Source organism: Nesoenas mayeri (genome assembly GCF_963082525.1).
Source record: "Nesoenas mayeri genome assembly, chromosome: 1".
Lineage (NCBI taxonomy): Eukaryota > Metazoa > Chordata > Aves > Columbiformes > Columbidae > Nesoenas > Nesoenas mayeri.
This window is the reverse complement of record NC_137541.1, coordinates 211,892,472-211,905,949: the sequence shown is the minus strand read 5'-3', so window position 1 is coordinate 211,905,949 and position 13,478 is coordinate 211,892,472. Positions and strand designations below refer to the sequence as shown.

General features: G+C 49.1%; 1 protein-coding gene across 5 annotated transcripts in view; it reads left to right on the top strand.

The window, feature by feature from the left end:
• The window catches only part of RAB6A (RAB6A, member RAS oncogene family), a gene marked incomplete at its 3' end in the record, with an annotated part of 61,747 nt that extends 48,808 nt beyond the window's left edge, over positions 1–12,939 (top strand). For 3 of the 5 annotated variants that reach the window (XM_080354096.1, XM_080354097.1, XM_080354099.1), the window contains 2 exons: positions 6,358–6,424; positions 10,993–12,939. In XM_080354096.1, the coding sequence (XP_080210222.1) occupies positions 6,358–6,424; positions 10,993–11,057 (132 nt within the window). Of the gene's footprint in view, positions 1–623; positions 749–6,357; positions 6,499–10,992 lie in introns of those variants that run through there. The other 2 variants (XM_080354095.1, XM_080354098.1) reach the window with 2 other exon arrangements.
• Between the last annotated feature and the right edge of the window lie 539 nt (positions 12,940–13,478).

Sequence of the window (13,478 nt, the reverse complement as noted above, 5' to 3'; positions counted from 1 at the left end):
CTTTCTTTCCATTGTCTCTTTTAGGTGAGAAATGTCAATTCCAGTGTGGTACTGGGAGGCCAAACCTCAAATCCTGGTGTCTGTTTTGGGCCCCTCACGCACGTGCTCTAGTTTACCCGGAATCCACAGGCCCGATGGAGACTTTGGTGGATGAAACAGCCTCAAGTTGCGCCAGGGGAGGTTGAGGTTGGATGTGGGGAACAATTTCTTCCCCAAAGGGCTGTGGGGCATTGGAACAGGCTGCCCAGGGCAGTGCTGGAGTCACCATCCCTGGAGGGGTTGAAAATACACAGAGATGAGGTTCGCAGTGCCAGGGGTGGGATATGGTTGGACTCCATGATCTTGAGGGGCTTTTCCAACCAAAACAATTCTATGATTCTATTTATATTGGCCCAGGGGATGCTGCCCATGAGGTTTCAGAATCGGTGTTTGCCCCGGTAAGGGTACGGAAGAAGCTTCATTTCTTGTGCTGCTTGGGGATAGTAATGGCTGAGACAGTCAGTGGGGAACCAGGGTACTTTTGACCTTGTGTGCTACTTTTAGCTGCTTTTTGATCCTTTTCTGCTGGAAGGCAGGTCTGATAAAGGGAATGGGCATTGTCTTCAGCTCTGTGCTCTCCACAGCTGTCCTACAAATCCACAGTGCCTGACTCCAGAAGGCGAGTTGCCCCAGACTTCAAACGGCATATATTTCAATGCCAGCATCTTCTGCCAACAAAGAAATAGAGGAGAACATGCTGCTGATGGGCTTTTTTTGCCATTCCCCTGTGATGTGAAATGGGATGGCTCAGGACAGCACTTCAGCTGACACAGTTCTGGGGTTAAAGGTGGCTGTGAGTAACCTGGGGCTTGGTACAGAGGCTTGGAGGTGGATCTTCATCTAGAGCCACAGAGTCGTTTTGGTTGGAAAAGACCCTCAAGATCATCGAGTCCAATGTTCCCCCACCCCCGGCACTGCCCCACGTCCCTGAGAACCTCATGTCCGTCTGTCCAACCCTCCAGGGATGGTGACTCCAGCACTGCCCTGGGCAGCCTGTTCCAATGCCCCACAGCCCTTTGGGGAAGAATTTGTTCCCCACATCCAACCTCAACCTCCCCTGGCCCAACTTGAGGCTGCAGAGGGTTTGCAGCCTGGGCTGGTGCTGGACATGACAGGCTTGCCTTTTATGACTTCTCTGGTGCTTCTTTTCCCCAAGGACTGATCTGATGAGCTGCTGGGACAAACCTCATCTCTTCTAGTTGCACATTCAAACTAGATTGTAACACACAGCTGCTCTCTGCTCTTGGATCTGTTCAAATCAACTGCCTGAAAGGAGCTTGGAGCCAGGGGGGTCGGGCTCTGCTCCCCAGGAACAAGCGCCAGGAGCAGAGGAAACGGCCTCAAGTTGCGCCAGGGGAGGTTGAGGTTGGATTTAGGAACAATTTCTTCCCCAAAGGGCTGTGGGGCATTGGAACAGGCTGCCCAGGGCAGTGCTGGAGTCACCATCCCTGGAGGGTTGGACAAACGGACATGAGGTTCTCAGGACATGGGGCAGTGCCAGGGGTGGGCTGTGGTTGGACTTGATGATCTTGAGGGTCTTTTCCAACCAAAATGACTCTGTGATTCCAAGGCAGGGCTGTCTCAGGTCACCAAAATCCTGTGCACTCGCTGTTCCTTGTGGTTTGGGGAGCGGGTGTTGAAGGAAAAAGGAGTGGATGATATTACAGAGTCAAAATGGTGATAGTTTTATTCTGGGGTTAAACCAATGCAATAGAGGGGGAAAAATGTCTTTTGCATCCTGCAGGTTTTAGCAGAGACCGATTGCCAAGAGAACCTTAAGCCTGAGGACACAAGTAGACAACTCGCTTCAGTTAATGCAGAGAATTAGCGTCTGATTCATTTTATTTGCCAGCCCTGAACAAGCTTTCAAAGACCTTGAGCTTCAGCGTCTATCCGGGCAGTCTGCATTTCAGGAAATCTTTTTGTTTCATGCCCAGAATGTGTCAGGGCTCATTTCAGCGTCGGGTAGGGGAGGGAGAGCCGCGATCCCTCCGTCCCGCGGTCCCCGTCGCGCTCCGTGTCGCTCTCAAAGAGCTCAATGTGCCGTTTGGCACAGGAACTTTCTCACGGCAGCAGCGAAGGGAGCGCGGCCCCTCCATCCACCCCCTTTTCACATCTCCCAGCTCGGCTCTTTCTCCTTTATTTTTGTCCATCTGATAGGCGAAAATTATTCTTTGAGTTGCGCCGCTCGCCTCGGAGAATGAGAACTAGGGAAACATTTTGCGGTGGGGAACAGGATTTCCACCTGGACCGTGATCCCTTCCATATCGCTGCGGTGGCAACATCTTATTTTCCATGTCTGCTGTCATTGTGACACTGATCTGCTGGGGATTTATTGGCTGGAGCAGTCGGAAAGGCACAATTTGGCAAATGACTTGAAACTAACGGCGTGAAACGAGCGTTTGTGTGGGGGTTTTTATCTTCTTTTTTGCAGGGTTAGGAGATTGCAGGTTGAAATGCTGGAAGGGATCTTGTGCAGCTCCGTTTTCCAGTGCTTAACTCCCACCTAAAGGCCAGAATTCCCGCCAATACATGGATTTTTACTCATAAACAGATGTGCACAAATAGATAACACGTATGTGCGTGTATATATATACTATATTTTATATATATATATATGTGTGTCTTTTTTCATCGCTGTGAAGCCGGAAGGTCCCTGCGTCGAAAGCTCCTTTGGAACCATCAGGAACATTCCGTAATTGGGTTTGTTCCCATATGCTGGAGCTGATAAGCACAAGGTTAATAAGACAGAAAGTTGATATTTTCCCTTAGTCACCAAGTGCTTTTTGTTTTCAGTCAAAAGAATTTAGAGGCGAAACACCACTAAAGCGTCATCTATTCCTGCTCTTCACGTAAAGAAAGGGTTAGTGTGTTTTCAACACTTGGCCTTTCTGTCAGCAGCTTGGTTTAAATTTAAATTGAAATTCCAGTCGGCTCCCATCAATAGCGGGTTTTTTTAAGGCTCCCCACCTCCTCCCCTCTATAAAACACATCCCTGTGTATTATACAAGGGTGGAATAGAGTAAACAGCAATGCCACACTTTAAAGTACCACAGTGTAAGCTGGGAAATGAGCTGTTGGAGAGCAGTGTAGGGGAAAGGGACCTGGGGGTCCTGGGGACAGCAGGGTGAGCATGAGCCAGCACTGGGCCCTTGTGGCCAGGAAGCCAATGGTACCTGGGGTGGGTTAGAAGGGGATGGTCAGTAGGTCAGAGAGGTTCTCCTGCCCCTCTGCTCTGCCCTGGAGAGACCACACCTGGAATCTTGTGTCCAGTTGTGGCCCCTCAGTTCCAGCAGGACAGGGAACTGCTGGAGAGAGTCCAGCGCAGCCACCAAGATGCTGCAGGGAGTGGAGCATCTCCCGTGTGAGGAAAGGCTGAGGGAGCTGGGGCTCTGGAGCTGGACAAGAGGACACTGAGGGGGGACTCATTCATGTTTACAGATATCTAAAGGGTGAGTGTCAGGAGGATGGAGCCAGGCTCTTCTCGGTGACAGCCAATGGTAGGACAAGGGGTAATGGGTATAAACTGCAACACAGGAGGTTCCCCTTAAATATGAGAAGAAACTTGTTCCTGGTGAGGGTGTCAGAGCCTGGCCCAGGCTGCCCAGGGAGGTTGTGGAGTCTCCTTCTGTGCAGACATTCCAACCCGCCTGGACACCTTCCTGTGTAACCTCATCTGGGTGTTCCTGCTCCATGGGGGGATTGCACTGGATGAGCTTTCCAGGTCCCTTCAACCCCTGACATTCTGGGATTCTGTGAAAATGATTTGTTTTAAATTCTTCTTCCACCCGGATTGGCAAAGAGCTGCATGAAATGCTGCGTTTCCCTTCATAAAACTGAAGTTCAGATCCATTGATCAACCCATGAAATCTCCCTGAATATTGAACATTTTGAGAGTAGAAGGAATTTGAGGGACAAAGCCCATTAAAAGAAGGAAAGTCAGGACCTTCTGTACCCAAATGTGATTGAGTTTATTGTAGATTTAAAGGCAAATAAAACATTGCTTGCAGATTCAAATATAACACTGAAACTTCTAAGGCTTCCAGAGGAAGATGAGATTGAATCGCTAATACTTGATCATCTCGAAGATGCGAAAAAACCTTGTAATGAATAGTCTAGTGCTCCAGTGAGCGAATGAGAAGCCTTTGGAATAGTGATAAAGCTCAAAAGGTTGGCAGTGCTGTCCCCTTATCTGATTGGAACAGCAAAGAAGAAGAATGGGACATCGCTCGGAAAGTCTGTGGCTTCTTCTTCTCCCCCATTTCATTCTTAGAACCCCAAATGCTTCTGTCTGTCCAGTTTAAAACGCTTGCAAAACCATCATCACGTTGCATTTTGCTGGGGAGCGGGGATGAGGTGAGGCGAGCGGATCGAGTACCAAGTGGCGTATTTGAATTCTCTAGGGCGTTTTTTGGCCAAGGGTTACAATTAGATCAACGTTTCGCTTCTCCCTGTGTCAAAATCATCTTAATTCTGACCAGAAGTCTCTCTTATCTTTATATTTTTGGGTGGTCGTGCGTTCCTGCTGTCTGTGCCTTAGCACCCGTGATTTTGACGTGATCTCCGTTACTTTGGTATATTATGATTTGCCTGAACTTTTCAGTGAGAGTGGGAAATGCTGGAGGTTAATAGAAACTTAGAGGGGGATATTAAGCTTTTTTGCTTCAAAATCGTTGTCTAAAAACAGTGAGATACGTCAAGGACCGGCTTCTCCGACCCTTTTCCTCATCTCGGTCCAGATTTCAGTGGTGTTGCTGTCGGTGAGAAAAGGGTGAAGATGCCAGAGATTCATTTGAGGAGAACTTATTACACCAGCTTTGTCAGCTTGATGTTTTCCCAGCATCATTTCGACACATGGGGCCGAATATTTCGCCAAAGCGCTTGGGCGCTGATGTGCAAAGCGGTTCAGGTACCTACGTTTGTAATATAACCAGGGCGACAGCGCTCGGCTCCGTTTTTGGTGGCCATCGGGTCACTGGGAATAAGTGGCTTGGCTTGGTGTCATTTGAGGACTGAGATAATGTGCAATAATGTTAATTTAATTCATTAAGGCTGACGTCAGACTCACACCGAGCATTTTGGGGCTCCCAAGCTGCCGTGGGGTGATGTTGATGCGCTCATCTCATGTCCTGGATGCTTGATATGAACAGGGAAGAAATACATAATAGTAAGAATGTCTTTAATGGTGTAAAAAGCTTAATTCAATATATATTTTAGATGCTTTAGCATCTGGGTGTGTGCTGAGCACATCAGCATGGGACCAAACTCTACTAGGTCTGTTCTCCCAAGGTAAGAAACAATTAGGTGATTATTTGATAACCATGACGAAGACAAAGGTTGTTCATCCATCAGATTTGTCCTCTCGCCGAGACACGAAAAAGAGAATATTCTCGTTGAAACCTCTGTTTTCCTACCAACCAAACACAGCAACTTCTCGGAGAAATCGGACTTGGCTGAAGCACAGTCTCTAATTTTGAGGATTTGGGATGTTCAAGTGAATTTTCATGATTTAATAGTGGGTGAATGTGGAGGCTCCTCACCTGGGGGTTGGGGAAGAGCCACATGATTGGAACCCCAAATCTGAGTTTCGGGAACAAACGTAGAAATGCACAAGAGGGAATCGATCCCGTTCAGGCTTATTTCTCAGCCTCCTTCATTGTGAAGGGAATATCTTGCTGGGAAATTGGGGACAGCATCTAAGCAAGAGGTAGAACAAGGGCTTTGGCATCGCAAATGCGCTCGGTGTTGGTGTTGTGTGTTTTATACCCTGAGTGCGGGCTGGACGTGGGATAGCGATGGAATTGGGTACCAAAATTTGAAAGCGCTCAGAAAAGCATTAGGCAAATTCCGGAAAGAAAGATCCTAGTTCATAGAGAACCTGAACCACAGATACGTGGAAGAAGATGCTCCAAATTGGTGACAACGGGTGTTGCGTTTGGTGTTATTGCTGTGTCTAATAATCCATGGAGGTGTGAAGGTTGAGTTCCCTCGGCCGCAGGGACATTGTTGGGCTCTGTGACAGGTCCGAGGTGGAAACGCTGCATTCCAAACACAGCATCTTTGCACAGAAGGTTCTGGAAGGTCTGCGGCTTGTAGCCGTTAACATTTGATCTCCAACAACAACACCATAAAAGCGGTTTTCCATTTCCTGAGAATAAAGGTTATATTTGGTGTCAGGCTTTTCGGTGGCAGCAGCGTAAATAGTACTGAGGGCTGTATTGAATCATTGTTTGAACTGTATCAACCGGATTGCGCACTCCTTAAAGTACGATTGTTTTGATCTGTTCCCTGTGTGGTGTTTTTCTTGTCTTTTCGCAGCTTTTCCGACGCGTGGCAGCTGCCTTGCCTGGAATGGAAAGCACACAAGACAAAAGTAGAGAAGACAGTATCCTTTATGCCTCCGAGCGATGGCAAAGCGCTGCCAGGCGTCACCGCGGACGAGGAGAGCGCGGGGTCTGAATAACAAAGATGAAGAAGGAGGGAGCGATATCTCTCCTGCAACCCTTGCTTGGCTCATGGACACCCCAAGAAGAGGATTGAGAGGGGGAGTGGGGACAAGTAACCTTTGAAATAATGAGAAAGAAGGTTTGGCTGGATAGAAGGGACTAGGGGTGTTGAGGGTGTTGGGCTCTTCTCCCAAAGAACAAGCCACAGGATGAGAGGGGGCAGTTTTGGGCTCCTCACGCCAAGAAAGGCCTTGAGGTGCTGGAGCGAGTTGAGAGAAGGGAACGGAGCTGGTGAGGGGCTGGAGCACAATGTGATGGAGCGGCTGAGAGACCTGGTGGGTTCAGCTGGAGAACAGGAGCTGAGGGGAGACCTTCTGATCTCTGAACTGCCTGAAAGGAGCTTGGAGCCAGGGGGGTCGGGCTCTGCTCCCCAGGAACAAGCGCCAGGAGCAGAGGAAACGGCCTCAAGTTGCGCCAGGGGAGGTTGAGGTTGGATGTGGGGAACAATTTCTTCCCCAAAGGGCTGTGGGGCATTGGAACAGGCTGCCCAGGGCAGTGCTGGAGTCACCATCCCTGGAGGGTTGGACAGATGGACATGAGGTTCTCAGGGACATGGGTTAGTGCCAGATTTACGTTACATTTAGACTGAATTTTAAGGGCCTCCAGGCAAAGTGATTCTATGATTCTAAGTAGGGATGTGATGTTAGGGCTGTGAGGTAGTACAAAAAAAATGAGGATGAGCGTATGAAAACTGAAGGGAAGACAACAAGAAGGTGTAAACGGGTCCAGAATGATTCTTTGCTTGATGTTAGAGCTGGTCGGATGTGAGAAAGGAAGGAAGACTGTGGAGTGGGGGAAAACAGTTGCAAAGAGGCCTGAAAAAGAACTGTGGCTCTTGCAAATCTCAACTTGCAGAACCCTAGAAGGAGGTAGGTTGGAAAGAGCTTCTGTAGGTTCATTCTCCAACCCTCCTAAATCTTAAATCAGGCCAGTTTCTCAGGGTTGTGTTCAAGGAAACTTGAGGGATGGCGATCCTGTAACCCTCCAGGGCAGCCCGGCTTGACCCCAGCCGGCTCTGCGCCAGTGTTTGTGTGATGTGAGGGAGGAGAAGACTCAGCTGAACGTTTGGGTTGAAGGGACATCCAGAGCTCCCCCAGTGCCCCCCCTGCCATGAGCAGGGACATGTTCACCAGCTCAGGTTGCTCAGAGCCCCGTCCAGCCTGGCCTGGGATGTCTCCAGGGATGGTTCATCCACCACCTCTCTGGCCAACCTGGGCCAGGCTCTCACCACCCTCAGCGCAACAATTTCTTCCTCACGTCCGGCCTGAATCTCCCTCCTTTAGTTTCAAACCATCACCCCTTGTCCTGTGGCAACAGGCCCTGCTCTAAAGTCTGTCCCCATCTTCTCAGCCCCTCTTAAGTACAGAAAGGTCACAATAAGGTGACCCCAAAATAAGGTGACCCCAACTCTCTCAGCCTGTCCTCCCAGCAGAGCTGTTCCAGCCTCAGATCATTTCTGGGGCTCCTCTGTCCCCTCTCCAGCAGGTCAATGGAGGAGAAACGGTGCTTTGGAGGAAAGATGGGGCAGAACTGTGGGACAGGGACAAGTTTGGTGCTGAAACTCCATTTCCTGCATAAGGGAAAGGAGCATTTGTAAAGCTGCGGGTTGCAACTGCAAAGGCACAAGCTTTGGGTGATATGGGCTAGAACGATCAAGAACATTTTGTAATGCAGGTCAGCAAAAGGTTAACGAGCAGCAATCTTTATTAATGAGGGTGGTGGTGGAATGCCCAGGCGCTGGCTGATGGTTTCTCCATCGGGGTGTTTGATCGCGGTCTCTAAATAGGAGCTCAATAAGGGCACTTTGAATTGGTCTTTCTGCAGCCTGCAGATAGCAGAAATAGCATACGATTGTCTTTCAGACAGCTGCGCTAGGATTAACGGGGGGATTTTCCATAGGGTTATTTCTTTTTGCAGGACATGGAGGGTTCAAGGATCTCAAACCGCTCGTGCTCAGTGACAGAACTCTGGGTGCTCGAGCATCTCTAGCTCTTCAATGTTCATTGAGGTTTAGATCAGCCGAACAAGTGGACCAAATATTTGAGGTGAACTATTGATCTTTTCCCTTTTTATGCTGATATCCCCTCACCTCTGTAAAAAGCAGCTTCAAGCCCCAGAAGAGCTAAGCTGGAAGCACCAGCTCCGTGACCTCTGTGTTCACTGATAAGAGAAACGCTTGAGACTTGTGCTGAGCGAGTTGGGTTTGAGGATTAGCGCTCAAAGCTCCTCCTGTGAAAGGCGACATAAGTGTCCTTCCCTACCAAAATGATTCCGAGGGGCGAGGTGGCAGGGGGGGTTTTGGTTGGTGGGGGGGTGAGCGAAGCGATTTAACGAGAGGAAAGATTGGGAGAGTTCAGGGGAGCACGTATCTGTGAGCTGGGGGTGGTGGAAGGTGCTTGAGGGCACAGCGTGAAGAAGAATATTCTGCCATGGATTATCTTGGCAGAGCACATGGTGCCGGCTGTATTGGGGTTGTCCCCCTGTGCTGGGCACTGCGGAGGCCAAACCTTGAATCCCCGGGGGCAGTTTTGGGCCCCTCATCTCAGGGCTCAAAATGGCGGCACCAGAATCACCTCAGGGCTCAAAATGGCGGCCAGAGGGGCACCAGAGTCACCTCAGAGTACAAAATGGCAGCCCCAGGGGCACCACGATCACCTCAGGGTTCAAAATGGCGGCCAGAGGGGTGGCGGGATCACCTCACAAGAAAGGGCTTGAGGTGCTGGAGCGAGTGGAGAGAAGGGAACGGAGCTGGTGAGGGGCTGGAGCACAAGTGTGATGGAGCGGCTGAGGGATCTGGGAGGTTCAGCTGGAGAACAGGAGCTGAGGGGAGACCTTCTGATCTCTGAACTGCCTGAAAGGAGCTTGGAGCCAGGGGGGGTCGGGCTCTGCTCCCCAGGAACAAGCGCCAGGAGCAGAGGAAACGGCCTCAAGTTGCGCCAGGGGAGGTTGAGGTTGGATGTGGGGAACAATTTCTTCCCCAAAGGGCTGTGGGGCATTGGAACAGGCTGCCCAGGGCAGTGCTGGAGTCACCATCCCTGGAGGGTTGGACAGACGGACATGAGGTTCTCAGGACATGGGGCAGTGCCGGGAGTGGGGGAACAGTTGGACTCAATGATCTTGAGGGGCTTTTCCAACCAAAATGATTCTGTGATTCTTTTCACACCAAACAGCCTTTCCTACCCACCCACCAGGCGCAGGAGCTACCGAAGTGATTGATTTGAAGTGATTAATTTGAAGTGGTTCCTCTCAGTCTCTGCTGTCCCCAGCTCTTCTTTCTTGGAGCCAGTGGGTCCATCCCCTCCTGGGTTCCCACCAGCTCTCGATGCTGGAAAACTGAATCTTGCACTGATTTGCAGCTTGGAGGTTTCCAAGCTCTTATTTAGTACTGGGGCCTATATTATTCAATATATTCATCAATGACTTGGATGAGGGAATAGAGTGACTGTCAGCAAGTTTGCTGGTGACACCAAGCTGGGAGGAGTGGCTGACACGCCAGAGGCTGTGCTGCCATCAGAGACCTGGACAGGCTGAGAGTTGGGCGGGGAGAAATGTAATGAACTAGAACAAGGGCAAGTGTAGAGTCTTGGATCTGGGCAGGAACAACCCCAGGTTCCAGTGTAAGTTGGGGAACGAGCTGTTGGAGAGCAGAGTAGGGGAAAGGGAGCTGGGGGTCCTGGGGACAGCAGGGTGACCATGAGCCAGCACTGGGCCCTTGTGGCCAGGAAGCCAATGGTACCTGGGGTGGGTTAGAAGGGGGTGGTCAGTAGGTCAGAGAGGTTCTCCTGCCCCTCTGCTCTGCCCTGGGGAGACCACACCTGGAATCTTGTGTCCAGTTGTGGCCCCTCAGTTCCAGCAGGACAGGGAACTGCTGCAGAGAGTCCAGCGCAGCCACCAAGATGCTGCAGGGAGTGGAGCATCTCCCGTGTGAGGAAAGGCTGAGGGAGCTGGGGCTCTGGAGCTGGACAAGAGGACACTGAGGAGGGACTCATTCATGGAGATCAATATGGAAAGGGTGAGTGTCAGGAGGATGGAGCCAGGCTCTTCTGGTGACAACCAGTGACAGGACAAGTGGTAATGGGTTCAAACTGGAACACAGGAGGTTCCATTCTAAATTTGAGAAGCAACTTGTTCCTGGTGAGGGTGTCAGAGCCTGGCCCAGGCTGCCCAGGGGGTTGTGGAGTCTCCTTCTGTGCAGACATTCCAACCCGCCTGGACACCTTCCTGTGTAACCTCATCTGGGTGTTCCTGCTCCATGGGGGGATTGCACTGGATGAGCTTTCCAGGTCCCTTCCAACCCCTGACACTCTGGGATTCTGTGACTCCAGAAATGCTGATTAGACCCTTCAGCATGCAGCGATGGGTTTGGGACAAGGAGGGGAAGAGCAGACCGTGCTTAGAGACAGACATTGGAAATCTATTTGCCTTAACTCATTGTTTTTTTTTCCAGTGATTGACATAAAACTGGAAAAGCCTCAAGAGCAGCCTGTCAGTGAAGGAGGCTGTTCCTGCTAATACCGCGTGGCTTCTCCATTTTCTCCAGAACATCACTGCTTTCCCTCCCTTGATTCTTCATTGACTGCAGTGTGAATATTGGCTTGAACCTTCCCCTTTCAGTAATAACGTATCGCAGTTCATCATCGCTGGCTGTCTCGTGGAGATGATCTATTAGCTTCACAAGCACACACACACACACACAAAATGTCAGTGTCTTCATTATTTATAAGAAAAGAAAAAAAAAAAAGCCAAAATATTCCAGCGTATTCTAGTTATGACTTTAAAAATGGAAAAGAAAAAAAAAAATAGGTACAATTTCTTAATATTCGTTCCTTTTTTTAATATGTTATGATGTTGCACTTTGAAATGATGGCGACCGAGTAAGTTTGGAATTGGACTTAGACGAGATGTACGTGCAGAACGGTGGCGAATCTCACCCGTTTGGTTTCGCTGACAAACCGGGAGCGACTTAGGTGGTGTATACCCAGGGTTAAACGCCTATCCTTACCGTAACAATAAAATTAAACCCAAGCTCTTCATCTTTTGAGCAGAGATAGTCTTGATTGGTTTTCAAACCCCCAAATGGTTTTAAAACAAGAAATAATAAAGACGGGGGTTTTGACACCACCAAAAGCTGCTGGATTTTGTAGTTCTTGCAGAGGCAACGTGAACACATTTCCAGGAAAGGATATTGAGAAACTCCAAGTGTCTTTCTGAACGGGACGAGCGGCTTCTGGAGGATTCGGGGGCAAGGAAAGGGTGGATGTGCATTAGCAAAAACACTTGCAGGAAACAGGGAAATCCCTTTTGAGTGCAAGATGAGTTCGAAGAGCAGGTTTTTTTAATCTAGAACACCAGTGAATTATTAGTGCCCGAGAGACGGGAACGTAACGTTTCAGGTCTTTGGAGGAGAAAGCGTTTTGCTTCTTATCTATTTTGTTTTCAATTTCTTTTAGGGGGAAATCTTAAGTGAAGTCAGGAGTGGCGCTAAAAGCAGCCGGAGCGCATTGAAGCGTTGACATAAGAGCAGCTGGATGGAGCCAGTGGAGACGGAATCGGGGATCGCACCCCTTTTCCATAGCGTTGGTCGTAGGTGGGCTGGGGAAGGGCTGTTTGCTTTGATCGGACCCAAATCTAGTTGAGAGCTCGTAGACGGAAAGGGAGTTAAATAGGATGGAAACCACCTTCCGATTATGCAGATCGATGCCTTTATTTTTTAGCGTTTTTTTACGTTCAGTCTTCCGAGTTGGTTTAGTTCGGTTCGCTAGAGCTGTATAGTTGGGTTAAACGACGAGTAATTTAGTTTTCTATTTAACTAGGCTTACAATTAACCTTTTTAATTTTTTTCCTCTTTGATATTTATTTCTCCGCTTCATTATTTTTTACTCTTTCCGGTCATTTTTGCTGAGGAATCTGTGTAGAGCTTTGCTGATGTTGCGCGATGTAGCTACCCGAGAAACACGGAGTGGAACACACTAGAAGTGCACCCTTTTAATCTTTACTAGTCATTGTGAAGTTGCTGTGTAAGTTAATAAAACCACCATTGTAAATACCTTGTTTGCTGGGCGAAGATGGAGTTGACAGTGCAGGAAGGAATTCGCGAGTCTGCGTCGCCATTGCGACCCCAAGGAACGATTGCAAAGTTTCAACATTCAGGCTCCTCCTTTATTCCCTTCCGCCCCTTCAAATAACCGAGCGGGGAAGAGAAAGGGAATCGTCCTCACCACCACTTTGACCAGGGAAATGGGCATCATTGCAGAATTCTTAATTAATGAAATGAATGTTAGACCTGTGCCCTGCCCTGGGGTTTTTAGCGACTCTGCACAACGGTAACTTAAAGGCAGAACGAGATGTAAAGTGCTTTTCTAACGCAATATTAAAAAGGCGAGTTTTTTTTGACGTGGCATGTCTTGAAATAAACATCCAATGATATGTGACAAAGGATCATTCTTTATTTAAAAGCAACTCTTGGGGCTGGTTGGGGGGAAGGAAACTTGGCTGCGTTTCCTGTTCTTAACTGCGCAAAAGTGGTTCATCTCGCTGCTTTTTTTATGCTTCGTTCTCTTTCCTTTGGTTCTTATGTTGGCTCTTTTCCACAAGCCCCTTTTTTCACTCCTCATATAACCAAACCCATGTGTTTCCCATCATTTTAAGCTTTAAGCGCCAGATTTGCAAGGAGCAGCTTAGCCCGTGCGGCCGCAGGTTTGTTCCATGGACAAGGTACAAATTGCCCTCAAATATAAAAGGTTCCGCAAGGACCAGGCGTCACTCGTTTGCCTTTTATCCCCTGAGGGCTGCAGGTATGCTTTTAATTAATTTAACATACGTCCTTGCTGATTAGTCCGCGCTTAACGTGACTACAGGACTTGATCCTGTCCTAAACCCTCTTTGCCACTTCCACAGCGAGCAACGCGGCCTCGAGTTGTATTCGCACCATAA